Raw genomic sequence first — 7,805 nt, 5'->3', positions numbered from 1 at the left:
GAAGCTTATGTCCCAGTATCTTACCCTGTGGACTGAGACAGGTTTGTTTTTTCTTCTTTGTGCCTTTTAAGGACCATTTCTTATGCTGCTTTATTCCCCTTGATATCTATTTCTGGGGGAAGCATGTAGAAAAAATGCTCAATAAACACTGGTTGAGACAGAAAATTAAGATCTCCTTTTTCCTTAGCCTGGTTTGACCCCAGTGGTGGTAGTTGTCTTTGTGTGTTGCTTTATTAGTTGTTGGTGCTACTGTGCTGCTGCTCATCTAGGAAGTTACTCACTTGGGATACCCCTTACATGGCACAGCAGTCTCCAGGGGTGGAAGATGAGCTTGTCATGCTGTGGGACTGTATTTCCCTGGCTGACGAAGGCTCAGTCCTCGGGCCAGGTAGTGGAAATTGATTGGCCTACATAGCTCATTTCCCTCAGTCTAGCAGAGTCCTAAGATGGCTGGGGAGAGGCTGTTTGTTGGTTACTCACATGCAGCTGATACAGGCTTGTAGTTCAAGCTGCTGTGCCCTACCATGGAGCTACTAGGACCAGCCTAACTTGCAGGGCCCTGGACCTCAGACAGGTAGGTCTAGATGACCACAAGGCATTGTGCTCCTGTAGGATCCTGCAGAGCTACTGCTCTTTATCTTAAAAAACTAAAACAAGGGACCAGCAGTTAGAGTAATGGCTATGTCGCTGGACTCCCATGTAGTTGACTGTGGTTCGAGACTCAGACCTGGTGGCTTAAACTCATGCCGGGTGTGTGTGCATGTGTGCCTAAGATCCCAAGAGGAGAATGGAGGAGAAGGTATTGCGGCGTGGCCATCCCCCTGGGGGGTGATTTTTCTCCAAAACAAAACAAAATAAAAACTATTACTTGTTTTTTTAAAGAGAGGGTTTTGTTTTGTTTTGTTTTGGTTTGGTTTGTTTTTTTGTTTTTTTGCTATAGGGCACGTGTGCTTGCCAGAAAGAGAGAGACAGAGAGACAGAAAGCAAGAACTCAGCCCCCAGGGGGATGGCCACACCCAATGCCTTCTCCTTTTGGGATCTTAGGCACACACACTTACACCCCTGGTGTTTCAAGCCACTGGGTCTGGGACTCGAACAGCGACTGACTGGGTCTGGGACTCGAACTGCGATCGACTATGAGGGAGTCCAGTGACGTAAGCATTACGCCATCTGCTGGTCCCATATTTGTTGTGATTTTCAACCTGCCAAATCTACCACTCAAACTACGGTTGGCCATGTAGGAATCCAGTGCCTTAACCACCACACCACCTGCTAGCCCCCTCTTTATCTTTTTTTAAAGCTTTGTTTATGAGGTCCGGCAAGTGGGATGGTGGTTAAGCACACTAGACTCCCACATGGGCGACCGTGGCTTGAGTCCTGGACCTAGCATCTTGCTTTTTTACTTTCCCTCTCTCTCTCTCTCTCACTCTCTCTCTCTCTGGTCAAATTAAAATAAAAAATAAAACGAATAAATAAAGTTGAACAAAATAATTCTTTTAAAAAAGCTTTATTTATGGGACCAGCAGTTGGCATAATGGCTATGTCACTGGACTCCAATGTAGTTGACCGGAGTTCGAGTCCTGGACCTGGTGGCTTAAAAACTCATGCCAGGCTCATGTGCCGTCCGTGCCCGAGATCCCAAGAGGAGAATGAAGGAGAAGGGATTGCAGCATGGTCATCCCTCCTGGGGGGTGGTTTCTCGCTTTCTGTCTGTCTCTCTCTGTCTTTCTGGCAAGTGCATGCACCCTATAGCAAAAAAAAAAAAAAAAAAAAAAAGCCTCAATTTATGATGTTTTCTGGAAGTTTTTTTTTTTTTTTTTTTTTTTTAGCTTATTTTGATACAATTTCAAGTGTACAGAAAAATTGAAGAGTAGTACAGAAGTTCCTGTATACCTTTTATACAGATTCACTAAATGTCAGCATTTTGCCTCATTTCCTTTCTTCCTTGCATGTCCCCCACTCTTCTGAATCATTTGACTGTAATTTGTAGATAGCATGCCCCTTCGCTCCTGAATATGTGAGTATGTATTCCTTAAGAGCAAGGGCGTTCTATTGCATAATCACAGTAATAAAAAAAAATGCAAATTCAGTGTTGGTACAGTGCTGTTACCTAATCCACTGTCTATACAAATTTGTTTCCATATTCCAGAATGGCCCTCATAATGGTAGAACTTTATCTTTAAAGAAAACAACTGTGGGTTGCAGGTGTCCCTTCAATTAGGATGGTTCAGAGAGCAGATCTAATAGGTGTCTGAGGAAGCAGTTGCCATTGGTGCCACCTCACCAGCTCCTGTCTCTGTAGGACCAGAGGACTGAGTACTAGGAACCATACTCGGCAGCAATGTCAGTGGAAGTGGAGACCTCCGAGGGAGTAGATGAGTCGGAAAAAAAGAACTCTGGGAGTACAGAAAAGGAAAACCACACCAGGTAAGCAATGGGAGCTGGCTGCACTGAGGCAGATGGGCCTGGTTCCTGCCATACCTAGAACACCTGGCTTCATCTGCTAACAGCACTGGGTCATGGACTTTGAGCTGTGGACCACAGGATGTCTGGGTGGTACTGCAGGGCCTGTGGATAGCCGCTGTGGTTGTTTGGCATCTCCCTATTCATTCTGTTCCTTTATCTGGGCGTGCTGAGTGATAGGATCTGATGGTAGTGCTCATCCTTTTTCTTTTTAAAAACCTAAGCGTTTTTCCCACATGGGCCAAGAAAGGGTACTCAAAGGCAAAGCAGTACCTTCCACTCCTTTGAATGAGGGAGCTGACCCAACTGCAGTGGTATGTGCTGCTAAGATGCTATGCTCCATAGGCTGGGACCATACAGGAGGCCAGGATGTGTGCACTTGTAGTCCCAGTGACTCATGAGGATAAGACAGGAGGATTACCACAGTCTAAAAAAAAAGGAAGTTTGGGGCCAGCAGGTGGCATGGGGGTTAAGGCACTGGACTCCCACATGGTCAACTGCGTTTCGAGTCCCAGATCTGGTGGCTTAGTTTCCCACTTTCCCCCCTCTCTCTCTTTCTCTGTGTCTCTCTCTAGCCAAATTAAAGAATAATAATGGTAATAATAAAAAAAAAAAAAGCGAGAGCTATTTTAACTCTAGGGCAGGCTACCATGTAAGGCCAGTTCGCTCTAAGCTGTAATTACCAGGCCCACTCTCTCTTTTTCTCTCCTCTCCTCTCTTTCTCTGTCTGTCTCTCTATATATATTACATATACACACAAACATACATGCTTTTTTTTTTTTTTTTTTTGCTTTTGCTTTTAGAAAGACTTTTGCTATAGGGCATGTGTGCTCGTCAGAGAGACAGAAAGAGACAGAAAGTCAGAAGTCACCTGCCAGGGGTGATGGCCACACCACAGTCCCTTCTCTTCCATTCTCGTCTTGATATCTTGGGCATGCATGCACAGGCAGCCGGCATGAGTTTCAAGCTGCCGGGTCCAGGACTCAAACTATGGTCGACAATGTGGGAGAATTCGGCAATGTAACCATTACGCCTTCTGCTGGTGCTATATTTTTAGAAGGCCTAGCTACAGTGGCACATGTGTAGTGCCATTTCTTGGGAGGCCGGAGGCCGTGTAGGAGGCATATGGGATCAGTTTCTGGGCCAACCTGAATACACCAGAGCGGTTGTATGCACCTACACTCCTAGTTTACTGGGAGGCTGTAGGACCCTGACACAACAAGACCCTGTGAAGAATGCCTATTTTGTTACTCTCCATTTTCCTCTCTCCCAGAAAAATAAACAAGATTACTGGGCCCTATTCTGCCTTGAGAGATGGGATGTGCATGTGTGAGTCATCCCTTCCCAGCTTCTCAGAAAGGACTATTGGTTGAAAGACTGAGTCTCTTATTATAGCCAATTTCTTTCTTTATACCTTGAAGTAATTGCTAATCATCTGATTTTTTGGGGGGAGGGGAGAGGTTTTTGTTACAGGGCGCGTGTACTCGCCAGACAGAGAGAGAGACAGAGAGACAGAAAGCGAGAAATCACCCCCCCAGGGGGATGGTCACGCCGCAATACCTTCTCCTCCATTCTCCTCTCGGGATCTTGGGCATGCATGCACATGCGCCGGGCATGAGTTTTAAGCCACTAGGTCAGGGACTCAAACCGCGGAGTAGTTGACTACATGGGAGTCCAGCGACATAGCCATTACGCTAACTGCTGGTCCCAGTAATCTGATTCTCAGCAAATGGGTTTGTTAAAAACTAATCCCTAGGGGCTAGCAGATGGAATGGTGGTTAAGGGATTGGATTCCTGCATGAGAATGACCACAGTTTTTTTTTTTTGGAGAGATTTTCGCTATAGGGTGCGTGCGCTCGCCAGACAGAGAGAGAGACATAGAGACAGAAAGCGAGAAATCACCCCCCCAGGGGGATGGTCACGCCGCAATACCTTCTCCTCCATTCTCCTCTCGGGATCTTGGGCACGCACGCACACGCACCCGGCCTGAGTTTTAAGCCACCGGGTCTGGGACGTGAACCGCGGTCGACTACGTGGGAGTCCAGCGACATAGATATTATGCTAACTGCTGGTTCCCAGAATGACCACAGTTTAAGACCCAGACCCAGTGGCTTGAAAATCACACTGGGAAAGCTGAAAAGAAAAGAAAATTACCCTGGGTGTATGAGCCCAAATCCCAAGAGAACAGAAGAGGTTGTGAAGTGGGCATTCCCCTGGGGTGGGGAGGTGATTTCTCTCTCTCTTCATCTGTCACTCTACAGCAAGAGCATGTGCCCTATGGCAAAAACCTTTAAAAAAAAAAAGAAAAAGCTAATCCCTAAAGAAGGGGCAGAGGCTGGACTTGAGAGGGCTAGGTTTTTCCTTCTTTGGTAGATGGTCCGTGTGGACACATGTGCGTCTCTGCCCAGGTGCCACCATGAGGTTCACACATGTTCTACCTTGTCTAGCAGCACAACTTTATCCCATATATTTTGTTAAGCTCCTCAAACTCAGGGTGCAGGCTCCAAACACTTGGTTGTCTCATCCTTGTCCTTCTGTTCCTGGAGCCAGCCACATGAAGTCCTGAAGAGGCTGTGGATCCAAAGTGGAAGGCAGCAGTGCCACCTCAGGAGCTCCAGGGTCAGAGTCCCTTTACCAGCTGCATGGCTTCCAGGAGACACAGTCCCAAAGGCAGGCTATTCAGTTAGAGGTGTACGTTTCTTCAGCCAGGAGGCAGTCAGTCACAAACACAGATACTTTTGTATATTTTGTGGAATAGGCCAGTCACCGTGTGCACCTAACCTTGTGGTGGGCTGGCACGTCAGCTTGTCCTGCATTCCGTGCCAGGACTGCCCATCATGATGGAGTGTAGTGCTGAGCAGCCCCTGCCTCCATCCAGTGAGTGGGCACTCAGTCTTTCAACCAGTAGTCCTTCCTGGGGAGCTGGGAAGGGCTGGTTCACACATGCACATCACCTCTCTCCACAGAATGGCTGACCTCTCTGAGCTCCTGAAGGAAGGGACCAAGGAAGCACATGGCCAGGCAGAGAATACGCAGGTTGTCAAGGACTTCTTGAAAGGCAACATTAAGAAGGAGCTATTTAAGGTTTGTGTCCTCAGTTACCACCAAAGTTGGTGGGGGCCTTTGTCCCATGGGAAAGGTGCCTCTGGAGCTGCTCCAAGGGAGGGGCTGGGCCTTTCTAGAGGCTCCATACTCCCTTGATGTTAAGCTGTGGCTCTCATGGTTTAAATGAAAAAAGAATGATGTTAAAGCACAGGCATCTGTGTTCCAGAGAATTCACTGTGTCATTCTTCAAGAAACCCAAAAGCTTCCTGCCTATGTTCGATACCTCACTATGTAAAGTAGGCCAGGATTGACTCTTTGGGGACTGGGAGTGGCAGTTACTGTAGCATTTATTTCTAGCGGCTCAGACAAGGTGAGCCAGGGAGCTACACTCACAGACCCCCATGATCTCCTCCAATCACCCCCACAGCTGGCCACCACTGCACTTTACTTCACCTACTCAGCCCTGGAGGAGGAAATGGACCGCAACAAGGACCACCCAGCCTTCGCCCCCTTGTACTTCCCCACGGAGCTGCACCGGAAGGAGGCCCTGACCAAGGACATGGAGTACTTCTTTGGTGAAAACTGGAAGGAACAGGTGCAGTGCTCTGAGGCTGCCCAGAAATATGTGGAGCGGATCCACTACGTGGGGCAGTATGAGCCGGAGCTGCTGGTGGCCCACGCCTACACCCGCTACATGGGGGACCTTTCGGGGGGCCAGGTGCTGAAGAAGGTGGCCCAGCGGGCACTGAAGCTGCCCAGCACAGGCGAGGGGACGCAGTTCTACCTGTTTGAGAACGTGGACAATGCCCAGCAGTTCAAACAGTTCTACCGGGCCAGGATGAATGCCCTGGACCTGAACCTGGAGACCAAAGAAAGGATTGTGGAGGAGGCTAACAAAGCCTTTGAATACAACATGCAGGTACTGCTGGGGGATTTCTGGGTACCTGGGTTGCAAAGAGGACTTTTGACAGTGGGAACAAGCTTAGAGCTCCCAAGGCTCCCGAGGCATTAGCACAGATGAGCTGCTGCCAGCCTGAGAAAAGCAAGGGATCCGATTTGGCCACTAGAAGGCGTGACCCAGTGGTTGGCTCCCAGCAGGGAGGGCCTGGTTTGATGGATGCCAGTGGGGAGTTTGTGGAAGGGCAAGACTCTAGCACATTGAGTGGACTGGGGGAATTGAGCTATCTCCCTCCTTCTCACTATGGATGCTAGTTGTAAGAAACTTTCTAAGTCTGCAGTGAAAAGTCCTGCTTGGTAAATTCAGGGGGAGCCGGTTTCACCAGGAGGTGAATTCTGCAAGTAGCCTTGGGTGGGGCTGAGCCTACAGAAGCTGACTGGATACAGAGGAAGTGGCCTGGGCAGTGAAGTGCCTGGTGGACCAGAGACCCCTCAACTCTTTTTAAAATTTTAAATATATAAACGTTATAAACATTATTTATCTAAATTTTATCAGAGAAGGACAGAGAGAGACAGAAGGTGAAGAAGCAAGCCGCTAGGTTGTCTGAAACTCAAACCACCATGTAGGTTGGCCATGTAGGAGACCAGCACCTTCAACCACCACAGCACCTGCTGCCGCACAGCTCTTTAGTGAGGCCTCCCAGGGACAGTCAGTGTGGGTCTGCTCTGCTAGGGCCCCGTTCTCCCATACTCTTAAAATAACCAGCAATAGGAAATAGGGAAGAACCGGCGCCCTTTCCTCTTGCCTGTGCCCTGGTCATTTTAGTTGCCTGAACCATCTCAGAGAAAGCCAGGCATGGGATGTGTGGTCAGTGCTCTGGGAAGACTGCCATGTTCGGCTGTCCTGGGGTGCTAGCAACACAGGGGTGGCCACAACTCCTCAGAGCTCATGCCAGGGGGACAGGGTACTCCAGGCATGGCTGCTGCCCACTGGGCCGCCTGGTTAGCTCCAGCTCCTTCTGGACCGAGAGAGCGCTGCTGCCCTAACGCAGTGTGTGCAGTCCAGGGATGGCTTGGGTGATCTTCTCCTGCAGATCTTCAATGAACTGGACCAGGCTGGCTCCACACTGGCCAGAGAGACCCTGGAGGACGGGCTCCCTGTGCACGATGGGAAAGGAGACGTGCGCAAATGCCCCTTCTATGCTGCTGAACAAGACAAAGGTAGGTGTGTGTGCCCTGAACCCCCTCCTGGTCAGGTGTGTCCGCGGCCACCACTGATGGCATCTCCTGTTGGTGCTGCCATGCAGGTGCCCTGGAGGGCAGCAGCTGCCCCTTCCGAACAGCCATGGCCGTGCTGAGGAAGCCCAGCCTCCAGTTCATTCTGGCCGCCGGCCGGGCCC

General features: G+C 49.4%; 1 protein-coding gene across 1 annotated transcript in view; it reads left to right on the top strand.

Annotated features, from left to right (window-relative positions):
• The first annotated feature begins 2,324 nt into the window (after positions 1-2,324).
• The window catches only part of HMOX2 (heme oxygenase 2), a 7,350-nt gene continuing 1,869 nt past the window's right edge, over positions 2,325-7,805 (top strand). The window contains exons 1-4 of the mRNA XM_006140737.3: positions 2,325-2,427; positions 5,430-5,547; positions 5,936-6,427; positions 7,500-7,626. Of these exons, the coding sequence (XP_006140799.1) occupies positions 2,342-2,427; positions 5,430-5,547; positions 5,936-6,427; positions 7,500-7,626 (823 nt within the window). The 5' untranslated portion in view covers positions 2,325-2,341. The remainder of the gene's footprint in view (positions 2,428-5,429; positions 5,548-5,935; positions 6,428-7,499; positions 7,627-7,805) is intronic.

The sequence above is a fragment of the Tupaia chinensis genome, unplaced genomic scaffold (genome assembly GCF_000334495.1).
Source record: "Tupaia chinensis unplaced genomic scaffold, TupChi_1.0 Scaffold000042_2, whole genome shotgun sequence".
NCBI lineage: Eukaryota > Metazoa > Chordata > Mammalia > Scandentia > Tupaiidae > Tupaia > Tupaia belangeri.
This window is presented reverse-complemented; position numbering and strand designations above follow the sequence as displayed.